At 44.6% G+C, this 19267-nt stretch overlaps 1 protein-coding gene across 5 annotated transcripts in view; it reads right to left on the bottom strand.

Moving 5' to 3' along the window:
* ACSBG2 (acyl-CoA synthetase bubblegum family member 2) overlaps nucleotides 1-19267 on the bottom strand; it is a 96831-nt gene that overhangs the window by 21502 nt on the left and 56062 nt on the right. For all 5 annotated transcript variants that reach the window (XM_058425116.1, XM_032169391.2, XM_032169389.2 and 2 more), the window contains 3 exons: nucleotides 16121-16241; nucleotides 11112-11192; nucleotides 6293-6442 (listed from right to left, as the gene is read on the bottom strand). In XM_058425116.1, coding sequence (XP_058281099.1) covers nucleotides 6293-6442; nucleotides 11112-11192; nucleotides 16121-16241 — 352 coding nt within the window. The remainder of the gene's footprint in view (nucleotides 1-6292; nucleotides 6443-11111; nucleotides 11193-16120; nucleotides 16242-19267) is intronic.

Here is a 19267-nt window from a genome sequence, read left to right as displayed (position 1 = left end):
CAAAGAATCTCACCAGTTCTCTAGCAATGGGTCCTCACCAGATTGAAATGTTTGAAATGACAGATAAAGAATTCAAAATATGAATTTCAAGGAAACTTAATGAGATCCAAGAGAAAGTTAGAATCCAATATAAGGAAACTAGAAAAACACTTCAATATATGAAATACAACATAGGTATATTAAGAAAAAACCAAATTGAACTTCTGGAATTGAAAGTTTCACTACAGAAATTTAAAAATATAGTTAGACTAGACCAAGCAGAAGAAAGAATTTCAGAGCTTGAAGAATGATCTTTCAAACAACTCAGACAAAAGTAAAGAAAAAAGAAATAAAAAACCCAAAGTATTTGAGAAATATGGGATTATGTAAAGCAACCAAACCTATGACTTAAATGCATTCCTGAGAGAAAAGAAGAAAAATTAAGCAACTTGGAAAACATATTTGAGGGAGTAATACAGGAAAATTTACCTAATCTTGGTAGAGAGGTCGACATCTAGATATGAGAAATCCAGATAACTCCCGTGAGATGCTATACAATATGGCCACCCCCAAGGCATATAGTCATCAGACCAAGGTCAATGTGGAAGAAAAAAATCTTAAAGGCAGCTAGAGAAAAGGGCCAAATTACATATAAAGGAAATTCCATCAGATGTACAGTGGATTTCTTAGCAGAAACCTCACAAACCAGAAGAGATTGAGGCCCATTTTTAGCCTTCTTAAAGAAAAATAAATGCCAGCCAATAATTTTATATCCCACCAAACTAAGTTTCATAAATGGGAAATAAAATATTTCTCAGATAAGCAAATGTAAAGGTATTTGTCATCACTAGATCAGCCTGAAAAGAAATGCTCAAAGGAGTTCTAAACATGAAAACGAAAGAACAATACTTGCTACCATAAAAGTATATGTAAGTACAAAGCCCACAGACCCTATAAAGCAACTACACAATCAAGACTACAAAGCAACCAGCTAAAAACACTATGACAGGAACAAAACCTCACATCTCAATATTAACCTTGAACATAAACATCCTAAATACAGCACTTAAAAGACATAGAGTGACAAATTTGATAAAAAAAATAATAAATAAGACCCAACCTGCTGCTGCCTTCAAGAGACCCATCTAACATGTAATGACACTCAGAGGCTCAAAGTAAAGGGACGGAGAAAGATCTATCATGCAAACAGAAAACAAATAAGATGAGAGGGTGCTATTGTTTTATCCAATAAAACAGATTGTAAACTAATGACAGTTAAGAAAAAAAAAACAAAGAAAGGCATTATATAATGATAAAGAGTTAAATTCAACCAGAAGATCTAACCATCCTCCTAACATCAGGTCCCCCAGATTTATAAGACAAGTACTACTAGACTTAAAAGATAGCCATACAATAATTGTGAGAGACTTCAACACCCCACTGACAGACAGAACATTGAGGCAGAAAATAAAGAAATTCTAGACTAAATTGAACATTTGACCAAATGGACCTAATAGACATCTTCAGAATACTCCACCCAGTGACCACTGAATATACATTTTTCTCATCTGCACATGGAACATTCTCTAAGATTAACCACATGCTAGGCCACAATGAAAGTCTTAATAAATTTAAAAAAATCAAAATCATACCAAGCATCTTCTCAGACCACAGTGGAATATAATTGGAAATCAATACCAAGAGGAACCCTCAAAACCACACAAATACATGGAAACTAAGCAACTTGCTCCTTAATGACTTTTGGGTAAACAAATTAAGGAAGCAATAAAAACAATCTTTGAAACAAATGAAAATAAAGATACTTTTTAGGTGGGCTTTATTCCTGGGATGCAAGGATGGTTCAACATACACAAATTAATAAATGTGATTCATCACATACACAGAATTAAAACCAAAAGCCATATGATCATCTCAATGGCTGCAGAAAAAGCATTTGACAAAATCCAACATTCTTTATGATAAAAACCCTCAACAAACTAGGCATCAAGGAATATACCTCAAAATAATAATAGCTGTCTATGACAAACCTGCAGCAAACATCATATTGAATGGGCAAAAGTTGGAAGCATTCCCTCTAAGAACTGAAACAAGACAAGGATATCCACTTTCACCACTGCTGTACTAGAAGTCCTAGCCAGAGCAATCAGGCACAAGCAAGAAATAAAAGATATATGAATAGGAAAATAGGAAGAGAGGAAGTCAAATTATCTTTGTTCACCAATGATATGATTCCGTATCTAGAAAACCCTAAAGATTCCTCCAAAACACTCCTAGATAAATGACTTCAATAAAGTTTCAGGATACAAAATCAATGTACAAAAATCAGTAGCATTTCTATACACTAATAATGTTCAAGTTGAGAACCAAATCAAGAATTCAATCCCATTTACAATAGCTACACAAAAAATAAAATACTCACAGACACATTTAACCAAGGAGATGAAAGACTTCTATGAGAATAACTTTTCAAAACATTGATGAAAGAAATCACAGATGACACAAATGGAAAAACATTCCATGCTCATGGACAGGAAGAATCAACATTGTTAACATGACCATACTGCCCAAAGCAATCTACAGATTCATCACAATTCCTATCAAATTACCAATATGATTTTTCACATAATTATATAAAACAATTCATATGGAACCAAAAAGCCCAAATAGAGCAATCCTAAGCAAAAAGAACACAGCTAGAGGCATCACATTACCTGACTTCAAATTATACTACAAGGCTATAGTAACTAAAACAGCATGGTACTGGTACAAAAATAGGCACAGAGATCAATGGAACAGAATAGAGAACTCAAAAATTAAGCCACACACAACCAACTGATTTTTGACAAAGTCAACAAAAATAAACAATGGGGAAGGACATCCTATTCAATAAATGGTGCTGGGAAAACTGGCTAGCCATGTGCAGAAGAATGAAGAAACTAGAAGAAAACCTAGGAAAAAAATCTTCTGGACCTTGGCTTAGGCAGAGAATTTATGACTAAGACCACAAAAGCAAATACAACAAAACCAAACATGGACAATTGGGGCTTAAACTCAAGAGCTTCTGCACAGCAAAAGAAACAACAGAGTAAAGACAACCTACAGAATAGGAGAAAATATTTGCAACTATGCATCAAGTAAAGGACTAATATTGGCCAGGCGCCATGGCTCACACTTGTAATCCCAACACTTTGGGAGGCTGAGGTGGGTGGATCACTTGAAGTCAGGAGTTCGAGACCAGCCTGCCCAACATAGTGAAGCCCCATCTCTACTAAAAATACAAAAATTAGCCAGGCGTGGTGGTGGGTGCCTGTAATCCCAGCTGCTTGGGATACTGAGACAGGAGAATCGCTTAAACCCGGGAGGTGGACATTGCGGTGTGCCGAGATAGTGTTCACTGCACTCCAGCGTGGATGACAGAGCAAGACTCTGTTTCAAAAAAAAAAAAAAAGACTAATATCCAGAATCTATAAGGAACTTAATAAGAAAAAAAAAAAAAACAGCCCCATTAAAAAGTGGGCAGTCTTGCTCCAGGATCTATGCTTATAACCCTTGTGCTAGGAGAATGTCTTACCAGACATGCAGCCACTAAAAGCATAAATACTAGCCAGCATAGAGGGGAATATCCTGATATCCTGTTTAATCAGATTTCTTTCATTCATTCATTTCCCAAAAGTGGATTGAGTCCTCCTGCTCATCAGGCATTGCAGTTACAGTAGTGAATAAGACAGAAAACCCCTGACCTCAAGGAGCTGATGTTCCTGATAAACAAATGAGCATATAATATGTCAGTGTCAAAAAATTCTAAGGAAGAAAAAAAGTAGCCAAATGAGAATTAGGTAGTAATGGGGTGGTTTATTGTTTGCTATTTGAAACATGGAAGTTAGGGAGGGCTTCACTGAGGAAGTGACACTGAGCAGAGACCCACCCGAAGGAGGTGAGGGAACAAGCTGTGTGGCTATCTAGGGAAAAAAACTTCCCACGGAGCTCATGCAAAGACCTCGAGTCAGGACTTGTCTGGTGTGTTGGAGGAACAGCGAGGAGGACTGTTTGGCTAGAACAGAGTGAGCAAGGGGGAGAGAGGGAGGAGAGGAGAGGAGAAGGGAGATGGGGCTAGGCTTGCAGTGCCTTGTGGGCCACAGGAGACTTGGGCTTTTAGCTGGAGGGAAGTGGGAGCCATGGAGGGCTGCGGACAGAGGAGGATTGGGACTTGACTCAGGTGCTCACGGGTGCTCTCTGGTGGCTGTAGAGAGGATGGACTTGGGGGGTGAGGGTGGGAGTTGGATGGGAGGTGGGTAACCGGATGGGATGAAAGCAACCACATAGGTCCAGGGGAGCGATGATGGAGACTGGGCCAAAAATAATTTTTCTCTATCATGCATCATGCAATTGAGTCCAAGGGCTTCTGTAATGTCTGAACTTTTCATTTTTACTCCAAAGATTTATTGCCAAACTTGAAGCCTGCTTTCCTTGTTATAGCAAAATATATTTATGCGACAAATTTTACAGGAAGCCAAGTTTTAATTTACATGTAGACCTTAGTCCTGGGCCTGCGATGTTGCTCACACAGACAGTGTGGGAGAGTCAAAACCATAGTTGTAGAAAAGTCAGAAAACTTCTAAGAGGCCTTGAGCTAAGATTCAGGAGGAGGAAAGGAGTTCTGCAAGAAGGAGACAGCGTTGGCAAAAGATTTGGATTCATGTTAAAATGAGAAATTCAGAAAAGATTTCCAAGGTGTGGATCTAGGATCGGGACCTCCAGACCCAGGGGGATGATCCTAGCTCCACACCTTGCTATAGAGCACTAGCTGAGACAGTGTATTAAGGAAGTGGAGGCTGACCTTTGCAATCTTCCATTGCTGACCTTGCATGGGCCAGGCCCTCTGCCAGAATTGGGCACTCTACTCTCCCCATTTTACAGATGGGCAAACTGACACACAGTTTGGTGATGTCATATGACCAATGTCACACCAGCTTACATGGTTACTTACAAGTAGCAAAGCCAGAATTCCAACACCGAGGTGGTCAGACACCAGTGTGTGCTGGTAACTATTACCCTAGGCTGAGGGTGGGGGGAGCAGGGAAGCATTTATAAGGTAGAAATGCTTCATTTAAAAACCAGCAGGCCAGGTGTGGTGGCATGCACCTGTAGACCCAGCTACTTGGGAGGCTGAGGCAGAAGGATCACTTGAGCCTGTGAGTCTGAAGCTTAAGTGCACAATGATTGTGCCTGTGAGTAGTCACTGCACTCCAGCCTGGGCAACATGGCAAGATCCCATCTCTAAAAACAATTTAAAAACAGACCAGGTGCAGTGGCTCACGCCTGTAATCCCAACACTTTGGGAGGCCGAGGCAGGCAGATCACTTGAGGTCAGGAGTTTGAGACCAGCCTGGTCAACATGGTGAAACTCCATCTCTACCCAAAATACAAAAAATTAGTTGGGTGTGGTGGCACTGGCTTGTAGTCCCAGATACTCAGGAGGCTGAGGCATGAGAATTGCTTGAACCCAGGAGGCAGGGGTTGCAGTGAGTGGAGTGCCACTGCACTCCAGCCTGGGGGACAGAGCCAGACTCGGTCTCACAAAAAAACAAACAAAAACTACACACACACAACTGAAAAATAAAGTAAGCTGGGGGTGGTGGCTTATGCCTGTAATCCCAGCACTTTGGGAGGCCAAGGTGGTGGATCACCTGAGGTCAGGAGTTCAAGACCAGCCTGGCCAACTTGGTGAAACCCTGTCTCTACTAAACATACAAAAATTAGCCGGGCGTGATGGCGGGTGCCTGTAATCCCAGCTACTTGGAAGGCTGAGGCAGGAAAATCACCTGAACGGAGGTTGCAGTGAGCCAAGATTGCACCACTGCACTCCAGCCTGGGCAACAGAGCGAGACTCCATCTCAAAACACACACACACACACACACACACACACACACACACACACACACACACACCCTTCCTGACTCACACAGAGGAATCATCATTGTCTGCTGGGTACACACACACACACACACACACACACACACACAACCTTCCTGACTCACACAGAGGAATCATCATTGTCTGCTGGGTGCATACCCTGCCAGACATTTTTCTGCTTTTGACATGGCCAGCATTCCTTGATCTCAATCACTGCACTCTGCTGCCCCCAAGTGAAGCAACTACGCTACTCTCTAACCCCCAATGGTGAAGGAGCCACACTGTGTGCTAGACCCTGGAATGCCACCCTGCCCCTGGAAGCCAGCAAGAGAAACAGCCCAAAGGCCACCACTCCAGAGCAAAGGGACTTTGGCGTACGTTGTCATGACTGAGCATCACTCCCTTGGGCATGCCTATGGTCCCCGAAGTGTAGATGAGCACTGCGCATTGATTCGCCTTCTGGTTCTCGATGACCTGCTCCAGTTGGGTGTCAGGGATGCTTCCGCCAAGTTCCATGAAATCATCCCACTGTGGACAGAAAAGACAAGCGGAGGATGAGAAGGCAGTCAGGAGTCCTCTTCCCCAGCCAGACCTCGTCCTATCAGCTTTTCCTAAAGAATGATCCTCAGCAGGTGGAAGGGCTTAGGATGTGCCAGTCCTGGCACCTCTTACAAAAGTCCCAAGATATTTGCTTCCAGTTCTGCCACTTCCTCGCAGTGTCACCAAGCCACTTAAGCTCCCTGTGCCTCAGTTTCCTCATATGTAAAATGGGAATGATGTCAGGACGCAACTCCTTGGGCTGTTCTAAGCAGTAAGAGAGTTAATATATGCAAAGTGCTCAGAATAGTAGTTGGCAGGTGGTAAGTGTTCTACGGTGTTAGGTATTATTTGTTCGCTGCCTTCCCAAATTCCACTCCCCACCCCTACTTCTTAGTCACCAATTGGATGGGGCTGACTTCACCCACAGATCCGGAAGTCAACCCTAATTGGTTCAAACTATTCTATCAGCCTGGGTTATGGTGACTGGATCAAGTCGGGACATGTGACCTCAAGTGGTCCAATCACAATGCAGATGAATACATTACCTGGGAATTCTGAGACACAGACTGTGTATGTGAAAGAGTCAAGATGTAGCTCTGGGAGCTGCTGAACCATCTCAGGACTATGTGAGAAAGCAAGGCTGGAGTGGAGCCAAGAAATAGAGAAAGGAAAATAGAGCCTGGGCACATTCTTTGAGCCCCTGGTTCCAGCCATGCCTGAAATCCACACCCTGAACTGTAGTTGCGTGGTCCAACAAATTACCTTTTTTTTTTTTTGCTTAAGCCATTTGGGGTCAGACTTTTGTCACTTACGACCAAAGGCATCCTTATTGATAATTGATACATTGCCTCACTCTGGCAGGTGAAGAAGCTGAGGCTCAGGGGTGGCAGATTACTTGCCCAAGGCAGATTACTTAAGGCAAGTGAAGAGAGGAGCCAGCATTCAAACCCAAGGTCTGACTCCAGAGCTTGTGCTCTTAACTATGACAGAATTCGGTGCCTCAAAGTGAACTCTTGGGTTGTATCGACTGAGCATCACATGGGATCTGCAGAAATTCTACCACTGAACCCCCAACAAGGCTCTGGATGAGGGCGATGCGCTGACTTAAAGATTGAGGCCCCTCGGCCGGGCACTGTGGCTCACATCTGTAATCCCAGCACTGGGAGGCTGAGGCGGGCGGATCACGAGGTCAGAAGTTCGAGACCAACCTGGCCAGCATGGTGAAACCCCGTCTCTACTAAAAATACAAAAGTTAGCTGGGTGTGGTGGCAGGCGCCTGTAATCCCAGCTCCTCAGGATGCTGAGCCAGGAGAATCGCTTGAACTGGGGAGATGGAGGTTGCAGTGAGCCGAGATCATGCCACTGCACTCCAGCCTGGGCAACAGAGTGAGACTCCATCTCAAAAAAAAAAAAAAAAAGACCCCTCAAAGTCCTCCACAAATGGCCAGAGTTTTCTGAAGCCTGCCCAGGGTGATGCTGGCTTCATCTGAGCAGGCAAAGCCCTTTGCCCAGATAATCTCTAACAGGGTAGAGCAAGGGTGAGAGGAAGAGCACACACAAACCCTCTGGGGGAACCTGTCCTTTCTCAGAGATGCCCCTAGGTCTCCCTACAAACGGTGTTCCTTCAAAGGCTGGTAGAAGACCCCCCGCTTCAACAGCCACAAATGACTGGATTGGGATGGGCACCAGACCCATGCTGGTCCAATCCAATCCCCTCTCTTGGAGATCTGGGTTGGTCCTCAGTCTGTTGGGCACACAGATGCCAAGCATCACAACTGGCACAGTTCATTGTCTTACTCTGCCATTTCCTTCCCAAATGTCACAGTTGACTTTCTCAGTCTCATTCGTTTTTATTCATTTCTGGGTCCTAAAACTGAATCTTTTTTTTTTTTTTCTTTTTTTTTTCTTTTGAGACAGAGTCTTGCTCTGTCACCCAGGCTGGAGTGCAATGGTGTGATCTCAGCTCACTGCAACCTCCACCTCCCAGGTTCAAGTGATCCTCTTCAGCCTCCCGAGTAGCTTGGACAGGCATGCACTACCACACCTGGCTATTTTTTTTGTATTTTATTTTATCGTATTGTATTTATTTGTTTATTTTAAGACGGAGTCTTGCTCTGTCACCCAAGCTGGAGTGCAGTGGCGTGATCTTGGCTCACTGCAACCTCTGCCTCCCGGGTTCAAGCGATTCCCCTGCCTCAGCCTCCTGAGCAGCTGGGACTACAGGCGCATGCCACCACGCCCAGCTAATTTTTTGTATTTTTTAGTAGAGACGGGGTTTCACCATATTGGTCAGGATGGTCTCGAACTCCTGACCTCAGGTTATCTACCCGCCTTGGCCTCCCAAGTGCTGGGATTACAGGCATGAGCCACCACACCCAGCCCTTTTTTTTTTTTTTTTAGATGGAGTCTCGCTCTGTCACCAGACTGGAATGCAGTGGTGTGATCTGGCTCACTGCAACCTCCGCCTCCTGGGTTCAAGCGATTCTCCTGCCTCAACCTCCTGAGTAGCTGGGACTACAGGCACGTGCCACCATGCCCAGCTAATTTTTATATTTTTAGTAGAGACGGGGTTTCACCATGTTGACCAGGATGGTCTCGATCTCCTGAAAAGTCTGTAATTCTAATTGGTTGTCTTAGTCATTGTTCTGGTATTAATATGGACATTTATGTTTTCTGAAAAGTATGAAAGCTGATGAGTTTTGGCTGGCCAGAAAGGTTCATTTCTGCCATTTGCATGGAGGGAAAACAAAAATAAACTTCATGACTTTGAATTCCTTCTGACTGGAGCAATGGGTTTGAGAGCCTAATCTCATGGAAATTAGGACTTTTTCATGGTCTCTCTTGCCCTGCTTTCTGTAAGATAACTCAATATATCCTTCAAAATAAAACAACAGCAGTGGCTCACACCTGTAATCCCAGCACTTTGGAGAGTGGATCACTTGAGGTCAGGAGTTCAAGACCAGCCTGGCCAACATGGAGAAATCCCATCTCTACTAAAAAAAAAACACACAAAAAATTAGCCAGGCATTGTGGTGGGTGCCTGTAATCCCAGCTACTCGGGAGGCTGAGGCAGGAGAATCACTTGAACCCAGGAGGTGGAGGTTGCAGTGAGCTGAGATTGCGCCACTGCATTCCAGCCTGGGTGACAGAGTGAGACTCTGTCTCAAAAAAAAAAAAGCAAACTAAAAACAATAATAAAAGTCTTCTTTGGCTTAAGTGGATATCTGTTGCTTGCAAGCAAACATTTTCTGGCTCCAAAAGATGCTGCAGCAGAATATATTTTCCAAAAATGATTGTGACAACATGTATAATGAATGTCACACATTCTTCAGGGAACTTGTCTCTCCCTTAGTAAGCGGTGGCGTCTATGTCCGCACCCCTTGATCCCTGGCAGATCTTTGGCTTGGCCTTCATGGGCAAATGAGGTGGGAGCAATGTTATGTGACTTCCAAGACTAGGCCATAAAATGTGAGACAGCTTCCACCTGGCACACGCGCTCTCTCTCAAGATATTCTCTATAAAGATCTCAGCCACCAAGTAAGTCCAACAATCTTTTTGTTGTTGTTGTTTAGATGGAGTCTCACTCTGTCGCCCAGGCTGGAGTGCAGTGGCGTGATCTCGGCTCACTGCAAGCTCCACCTCCCGGGTTCACACCATTCTCCTGCCTCAGTCTCCCGAGTAGCTGGGAATACAGGCGCCCGCCACCACGCCCGGCTAATTTTTTGTATTTTTAGTAGAGACGCGGTTTCACTGTGTTAGCCAGGATGGTCTCGATCTCCTGACCTCGTGATCCGCCCGTGTCGGCCTCCCAAAGTGCTGGGATTACAGGCGTGAGCCACCGTGCCTGGCCGCATATTTTTAAATGGTTGATGGTTTTAGTAAAAATATTATCAACGATTTTGCATCTGTTAAAGCCAGGAAAATAAAGTTATAATAAATTCTGGCTTGGGTATAAATAAAATATTTAAACTTAATGTTATTAGTTTTAACACATAATTTTCAACTTTCGAGTATATTGTTTAATTATCTTAATGTTCTTGGGAAAAAAATTAATAACAAAATGACTGATTTTTTTTTTTTAGCCACCAGTTTTGGCAGTGATTTGTTGCCCAGCAGTAATTAGCCGGAACAGACACTGTTCATTAATCAGTCCCTTCGTGCCAGAAGGGAAAAATGCATCCCAAAGGTCCCGCCTACGACCTTTTGCTAGGCCCCCACGCATTGCTCACCTCCCATTTCCCTTTGCAAAGGCCACGCCCACTTCTCTTTGCAAAGCCTCACTACATTTGGGAAGCCCCACCCACTTCCCTTTGCAAAGCCCCACCTACCACATTTGTGAAGCCCCATTCCATCTCTGCTTACCTCCCACTTTCTTTGAAAGGCCACACCCACTTCCCTTGTAAGGTCACACCCCCTCCCTCTGCTCACATTTCACGTCCTTTGAAAGGTCATACCCACTTTCCTCACAATGCTCCACCCACTTCCTTTCCTCACCTTTCACTTCCTTTGAGAGTCCCCACCTACTTCCTTTGAGAGTTCCCACCCTTGCCAGGTCCCACCTCCTCCCTCTACCCACCTTCCACTTCCTTAGGCCACGCCCACTTTTCTTGCAAGGCCCCGCCCTCCCCTTTCCCCAGTGCCCACCTCCCACACTTACAGAGTACAAGTTGTTGTTCTTCTTCATTGGCAGTCTGTACTGGATGATCGCTTTTAGGAGCTCCAGGCTGCTCTGTGGAATCTGAAAGAAAGTTCCCTGTGGGCTTCATGGCAACCCAGCCCTGGGAAAGACTAAAGCTGGGTTGGATGTCCTAAGCTCTCTCCAGCAACTCTAGCCTCTTTTTTTTTTTTTTTTTTTGAGACACAGCCTTGCTCTGTTGCCCAGGCTGGAGTGCATTGGCGCAATCTCGGCTCACTGCAACCTCCGCCTCCATTCTCCCACCTCAGCCATTCAAGTATGTGGGATTACAGGTATGCACCACCATGCCCAGCTAATTTTTGTATTTTTAGTAGAGCCGGGGTTTCACCATGTTGGCCAGCTGGTCTGGAACTCCTGACCCCAGGTGGTCCACCCGCCTCGGCCTCCCAAAGTGCTGGAATTACAGGCGTGAGCCACTGTGCCTGGCCTCCAGCCTCTTTTCTTCCCCTGCCCACACTATAAAACGCTGCTATTGGTCTTGACTGACCCCAAATGACCTGGTTTCAGGACTCCTGGATTCTTTGTAGTCCATATCAATAGCTTCCAACAGTGTAGGTAGAGGATGACAACAGTCTGCCCGAGACAACACATCTCTGACTGAATTATGCTACACAGAATTGTGGATCTTGGTTGATGAGCTAAAGGAAGTCCCTCCTGGCTCTTCCTTTTCCAGGACTTTGCACCTTGCAGCCCAGATTTAGCTAACCTTTTAGTTGGAGTCAGGCAACAAAAATCCCTCATGAAGTTGGCTGGAACCTGGACAAGTGCAGAGCCCTTTACCCATACCTAGCACAGTAGGGTTCAGGCTACCTGCGAGATTCTTTTTTTTTGGGGGGGGTGGGGGGGACGGAGTCTCGCTCAGTCGCCCAGGCTGGAGTGCAGTGGCGCTATCTCGGCTCACTCCAAGCTCCGCCTCCCAGGTTCATGCCATACTCCTGCCTCAGCCTTCCGAGTAGCTGGGACTACAGGCGCCCACCACCATGCCCGGCTAATTTTTTGTAGTTTTAGTAGAGATGGGGTTTCACTGTGTTAGCCAGGATGGTCTGGATCTCCTGACCTCCTGATCCGCCCACCTCGGCCTCCCAAAGTGCTGGGATTACAGGCATGAGCCACCGCGCCTGGCCCTTGCGAGATTCTTATACTCTGTTCATGCCAAAGGAAGGGGGAGGGGGTCTTTCTATGACACTTCTAGCCAATCCAGTGAAAAAGTTACTTGCAACATCCATTTTGCTAATTATAGCCACGCCTCTGGCATGCATTGGAGAGAAAAGATGGCAGAAGCCCATATAGCAACTGGACAAGAGTTTTCCAGAGAGAAGAAACAGACATTCACGGAGACTGGGGCAGGCAACAGCTTGGGATGTCTGAGGGATACAAAAAGTCCAGGATGGCCAGAGTGGGGACCCAAGAGAGTATGATAGGGGAGGGGGCATGAAAGAATAGTGAGGCCCAGATCAGCAGAGGCTTGGAGGCAAAGATGAGGAGTTTGGAGTTTATTTAACTCCAACAGAAAACCGCTAGAGAATTAGAGGGTTATAAGCAGAGGAGGATCTATGATTACTCCCCCAGATAAAGATCTCCTAGTGGAGCTGGGCATCCAATTTGGGAGAAGCATGTCAGGAACCTGGTTTTGAATCTTCTAGACCTAGCAACTGGAACAATAAATCCTCCAGACTTCACCTTCAATGAAACTAGGAGTCAGAAATAATTCAGATATTGCTTTATTCACTTAATGCTGGACCTGCTAGAACAAGGACAGAAAACCACAGTAGCCAGGTGGTTGTAGAGGAGAAGGTTGTGTATGTGGCATTTTCCAGTTCTGGAAAACTCAAATGAAGCCAGCATTCCCAGCTGGAAGAAGGATCCCACCCACCCACCAGCACCCACCCCATAGTGTGTTCTGCTAAGAAGAGGACAAACAGGTATGACATGAGTTTTGGGAACCACCAATGCATCGCTTAAGAAAGTAATTTTATGAGCAGTTGTTCATGCCTGTAATCCCAGCACTTTGGGAGGCCAAGGCCATTGGATCACTTGAGGCCAGGAGTTCAAGAGCAGCCTGGCTAACATGGCGAAATCCCGTCTCGACAAAAAAAAAATGCAAAAATTAGCCCGATGTGGTGGTGTGCACATGTAGTCCCAGCCACTTGGGAGGCTGAAGCATGAGAATCACTTGAACCTCAGAGGTGGAGGTTGCAGTGAGCCAAGATGGCGCCACAGCTCTCCAGCCTGGACGACAAAGTGAGACAGTCTCAAAAAAAGAAAAAAGAAAAAATTATTTTCTTTACTGTAATGAAAGTTTTTTTTTAAATTTTATTATTATTATACTTTAAGTTTTAGGGTACATGTGCACAACGTGCAGGTTTGTTACATATGTATACATGTGCCTTGTTGGTGTGCTGCACCCATTAACTCGTCATTTAGCATTAGGTATATCTCATAATGCTATCCCTCCCCCCTCCCCCCACCTCACAACAGTCCCTGGTGTGTGATATTCCCCTTCCTGTGTCCATGTGTTCTCATTGTTCAATTCCCACCTATGAGTGAGAACATGTGGTGTTTGGTTTTTTGTCCTTGCGATAGTTTGCTGAGAATAAAAGCTCCAGGCCAGAGGTGGAGGTCTGTCCTTCCTGAACCAAGTCAGGAATTAGGAGTCAAAGGAAGCCAGGCAGCAGAAAGTGTTGTATTTCGCTGACTCTAGCTAGGATTTCATTGAATCTGGAAACTGTACCCAAATTTTGGAGATAGTAGAATGTGAGAAAACATAAGGCCAGTAGTGATCAGAGAATGCCATCAATGAAAAGACACATCTTGACTCTAGACATGTTACAAAGTGAAGAAATGAGTGACTCAGAGTCATGAAATCATGTATTCAAGAAACAGTCACAGTGGTCCTTGAGCTGAATGATGAACCTAGCCATCTAGGCTCACCCCTCCCAAGGACTCCCCTCCTCTCCAGGACCCTCCTGCCAAAAGCTGATTCAGCAAACTGCAGCTCATTCAAACATGTAGGAAATTTAAAGTTTTGACGATAGCCATAAAAAGACACTACAATGAAGAAAAAAAGTAAGACAGCAGCTCAATTTCACTGTACACAAAGAAAACTCACTGGATAATTTCAACACAATGCAAAAGAAAATTGTAACCAAGGCCAGGTGCAGTATCTCATGCCTGTGATCCCAGCACTTTGGAAGGCTGAGGCGGGCGGATCACGAGGTCAGGAGATCGAGAGCATCCTGGCTAACATGGTGAAACCCCATCTCTACTAAAAAAAATACAAAAAATTAGCCGGGTGTGGTGGCGGGCACCCATAGTCCCAGCTACTTGGGAGACTGATGCAGGAGAATGACGTGAACCCGGAAGGCAGAGGTTGCAGTGAGCCAAGATCGTGCCACTGCACTCCAGCCTGGGTGACAGAGCAAGACTCTGTCCCAAAAAAATAAAAAAAAAAAGAAAATTGTAACCAAACATTCCAAGATAAAACTAAAAATGTAATGAAGCAAACACAGCTAGAAAGGAAGAACACAAAGCAAACATACAAGCACTCAGGGAAGAGACAGCAGGACACTAGAAAAAAATGAAACAGGAAGGGATAGAACTTAGGCAAGAAATAGAATAGAAGAGAACAACAAAAGCATATAGAAATGAAGACAATGACAAGAAATGAAGAAAATTATATAGTAGCATGGGCTTGAAATCATCACACTTCTAAAAGAAAAAAATAATTAGCAGTGGGATGTATATAAAATAATACATAAATATATTAATATTTTTACATGGGGGCTTAAGGTCGGGCATGGGGGCTCATGCCTATAATCCCAGCACTTTGGGAGGCTGAGGCAGAAAGATCAATTGAGGCCAGAAGTTCAACAGCAGCCTGGGCAACATAGCAAGACTCTGTCTCTACAAAAAAAAAAAAATGGTTTTTGTTTGTTTGTTTGTTTTGAGACAGGGTCTCACTCTGTCACCCAGGCTGGAGTGCAGTGGCTCAATCTTGGCTCACTGCAACCTCCACCTCCCAGGTTCAAGTGATCCTCCCACCTCAGCCTCAGCCTCCCCAGTAGCTGGGACTACAGGTGCATGCCACCACACCCGGCTAATTTTTGTGTTTTTTGGTAGAGATGGAGTTTCACCATGTTGGCCATGCTGGTCTCAAACTCCTGGCCTCAGGTGTTCTGCCTGCCTTGGCCTCCCAAAGTGCCTGGATTACAAGCGTGAACCACCACACCTGGCCCAAAAAATGTTTTAAAAGTTAGCCCGGGCTCAGCGTGGTGGCTCATGCCTGCAATCCCAGCACTTTGGGAGGCTGAGGCGGGCGGATCACGAGGTCAGGAGATCAAGACCATCCTGGCTAACATGGTGAAACCCCGTTTCTACTAAAACATACAAAAAAATTAGCCGGGCGTGATAGTGGGCGCTTGTAGTCCCAGCTACTCGGGAGGCTGAGGCAGGAGAATGGCGTGAACCCAGGAGGCGGAGCTTGCAGTGAGCCGAGTTCAGCCCACTGCACTCCAGCTTGGGCGACAGAACGAGACTCCGTCTCGGGAAAAAAAAAAAGTTAGCCCAACATGGTGGTACATGCTCGTAGTCCCAGCTACTTGGAGGACTGAGGCAGAAGGATCAGTTGAGACCAGGAGTTCAAGGCTACAGTGAGCTACAATCACAACATTGCACTCCAGCCTGGGGACAGAGTGAGACCCTGTCTCGAAAAAAAAAAAAAAAGGAAAAAAAATGGAGGCTGAGTATTAAACTAAGTTAATACGAATTGGAACTCAAACTCCTCTACTTCAGTCTGCTTCTCCAAAAATCAGCTTCACCACATACACTAATGAGGTCATGGAGGACTCTTGCTGAATGGATGCATGGCCCTATCTTATCATTAGAATTTACCTGGGAAAAAAAGAACACCTGCCCAGAGCCCTGAGGTCCCCCTGGGTGACTTTGGTAGGCAGTGCTGGGTAGGGGTTTACCGAAAGGATTTTCTGTAACTGTTGATCATTCTCAACCAGCAAGATGTTCACTTTGGCATGAGTGATGACATATTGACAAGCCTCGGCAGAGTTGGTGGCATAAATACCAACACAAAGACCCCTGGGAAAAGAAAACACATTCGTGTGTGCATCCACACACACCTTAAAGGCAGAATGGTCTGGAAGGTCAAGAGAGAGGAAAGGTTTGCAGGCAAGTTCTTAAGTTTGCAGCCACAACACCAGCTTCCCTTCCTCCCCAACTTAACAAGACAACAAAAATGACAATGATGATAAGAGTGACAGCTTGTATGATGTCACTATGACAACAGGTCGTGGAACACTTAGAACACCCCCATTTTACAGATGAGAAAAACAGGGGCCCGGCAGTGAAGTCACTCAAGATTACACAGCAAGTAGGTGTTAGACCCAGGATCTGAACTCCTGACTCAGCCCCTGTTCTCATCATTCACAGCCTTTTGTGCTTGCAGGTGGCATCCTCTTTTGCTTTTAATTTGCATTTCCCAATGGATAATGACATTGAGCATCTTTACATGTGCCTTTTGGCTACTTTGTGGCATTTCTGTTGAAATCTTTTGCCCCTTTCAAATTTTTTTTCCCTTTTTATTACTGAGTTACAGAATTTCTTTATCTATCTTAGATACCAGTCCTTTGTCAGAAATTCGAGTTTTAAGAATATTTTCTCCAAGTATGCAGTTTGCCTGCTCACCTTTTGTTTTGTTTTGTTTTGTTTTGTTTTGTTTTGTTTTGTTTGAGACAGGGTCTAGCTCTGTCACCCAGGCTGGCACGCAGTGGTGCAATCTCAGCTCACTGCAACCTCAACCTCCTGGATTCAAGCAATTCTCCTGCCTCAGCCTCCTGAGTAGCTGGGATTACAGGTATACACCACCACACCTGGCTAATTTTTGTATTTTTTGTAGAGAAGAGGTTTCACCATGTTGCCCAGGCTGGTCTCAAACTCCTGGCCTCCAGTGATCCACCCACCCCTGCCTCCCAAAGTGCTGGGATTCCAGGTGTGAGCCACCATGTTTGACACCATGTTCATCTTCTGGGTGTCTTTTAATAAGCAGAAGTTTTTAATGCTAATAAAGTCCTATTTGGCAACTTTTATGCTTTTTGCTCTCTGTGTCCTGTCTAAGAAATCTTTGGCTACCCCCAGGTTGTGAAACCATTCTGTGCTTTCCTTTTTCTAGAAGCTTTAGAATTTAACTTGCATGATTTAGTCTGTAATCCATCTCAATTTAATTTTTGCATATGATGTGAGGCAGGGATCAGGGCTGATTTATTTTTCCATACAACTATCCAGTTGGTCCAGCACCACCGGACTACTCTGCTGCCTTTATTGGAAGCCAGTGACCATGTATGCATGGAGCTATTTCTGGGCTCTCTGCTCTGTTGACCTAGTTGTTGTGCTTTTAATATGGCAGGGAATGAGGCACATTATAATTATTTGAGATGGTTACTCTCATCACCATTCTTAAGCACACACTATTTGCTAAGCACTGTGCTAAGGGTTTATGAAGCATCCTCTTATTGAATCTTCATAACAGCCCTGTAAGGCATGGAGATGTGTGCTTTCCTGCTCATTCATACAGAATACAAAATAGCAGACAACCCAAGATTTGAATTTGGGTCTGATGTGGCACCAGAGCCCAATCACTGCATGACACTCTCTTATCATTCAGTCCTAAAATGGGGACAAATCTCTTTATTAAAATTTATTCTGGGCTGGGCACAGTGGCTCACACCTGTAATCCCAGCACTTTGGGAGGCTGAGGCGGGTGGATTACCTGAGGTCAGGAGTTTGAGACCAGCCTGGCCAACATGGAGAAACCCCATCTTTACCAAAAATACAAAATTTAGCCAGCCATGGTGGCGCACGCCTGTAGTCCCAGCTACTTGGGAGGCTGAGGCAGGAGAATCACTTGAACCCGGGAGGCAGAGGTTGCAGTGAGCCAAAATCACACCACTGCACTGCAGCCTGGGCAACAGAGTGAGACTCCACCTCTCTCTATATAGATAATATAATATATTATATATTATTATATGTATTATATATTATTTATTATATGTATTATATATAATATATGTAATAATAATATACATTTTATATATATATATTCCTTTTCTTTTGAGACGGAGTTTTGCTCTTGTTGCCCAAGCTGGAGTGCAATGGCATGATCTCAGCTCACTGCAACCTCTGCCTCCCAGGTTCAAGCGATTCTCCTGCCTCAGCCCTCCAAGTAGCTGGGATTACAGGCATGTGCCACTACGCCTGGCTAATTTTGTATTTTTTTTTTTAGTAGAGATAGAGTTTCTACATGTTGGTCAGCCTGGTCTCAAACTCCCGACCTCAGGTGTTCCACCCGCCTTGGTCTCCCAAAGTGCTGGGATTACAGGCATGAGCTACCGCACCCGGCCTCAAAATATATATATATATTTCAACTCACTGTAAGACAGGGGTAGTATATGCTCATAAAAATTTGGAAAATAGAATATAACGTATTAGGGTGGTGTTAGTCTCGATGATGAGATATAACTAATGTTAATATTTATTTCTAGTCACCACCCTCAATTTTTTTCTCTCTCTTTTCTCTTTTCCTTCCTTTCTTCTTTTATTTTCTTTTTTCTTTTCCTTCTTTTCTTTTTTCTTTTCCTTTTCTTTTCTTTACTTTTATTTTCCAGACAGGGTCTCACTCTGTTGCCGAGGCTGGAGTGCAGTGGTATGACCATAATTTCACTGCATTCTCAACTTCTTGGGCTCAAGCCATCCTCCCACCTCTGCCTCCCAAGTAGTTGGGACTACAGGCACACACCACCACGCCTGGCTAATTTTAAAAACACTTTGATTTTATTTTTTAGAGACAGAATCTTGCGATGTTGCCCAGGCTGGTCTTGAACTCTTGGGCTAAGGCAAACTTCTCACCTCAGCCTCCCAAAATGCTGAGATTACAGGCATGAGTCACTGTGCCCAGCCGCTCAATTTTTTCATGGCTGTGGCTGCTGCTGCTGTTGTCGTTGCTGTTGTTATTATTAATCTTGAGTCAAACAAACAAGTTCAGATCTCAGGGTCTTTATCCAACCACAGCATGATTCTGGGGAAGACACTTAACCTCTATTGGTCCCAGA

This window comes from Hylobates moloch, unplaced genomic scaffold (genome assembly GCF_009828535.3).
Source record: "Hylobates moloch isolate HMO894 unplaced genomic scaffold, HMol_V3 SCAFFOLD_12, whole genome shotgun sequence".
Taxonomy (NCBI): Eukaryota; Metazoa; Chordata; class Mammalia; order Primates; family Hylobatidae; genus Hylobates; species Hylobates moloch.
The sequence above is the reverse complement of the archived record's forward strand: the minus strand, read 5'-3'. Positions and strand labels throughout refer to the sequence as shown.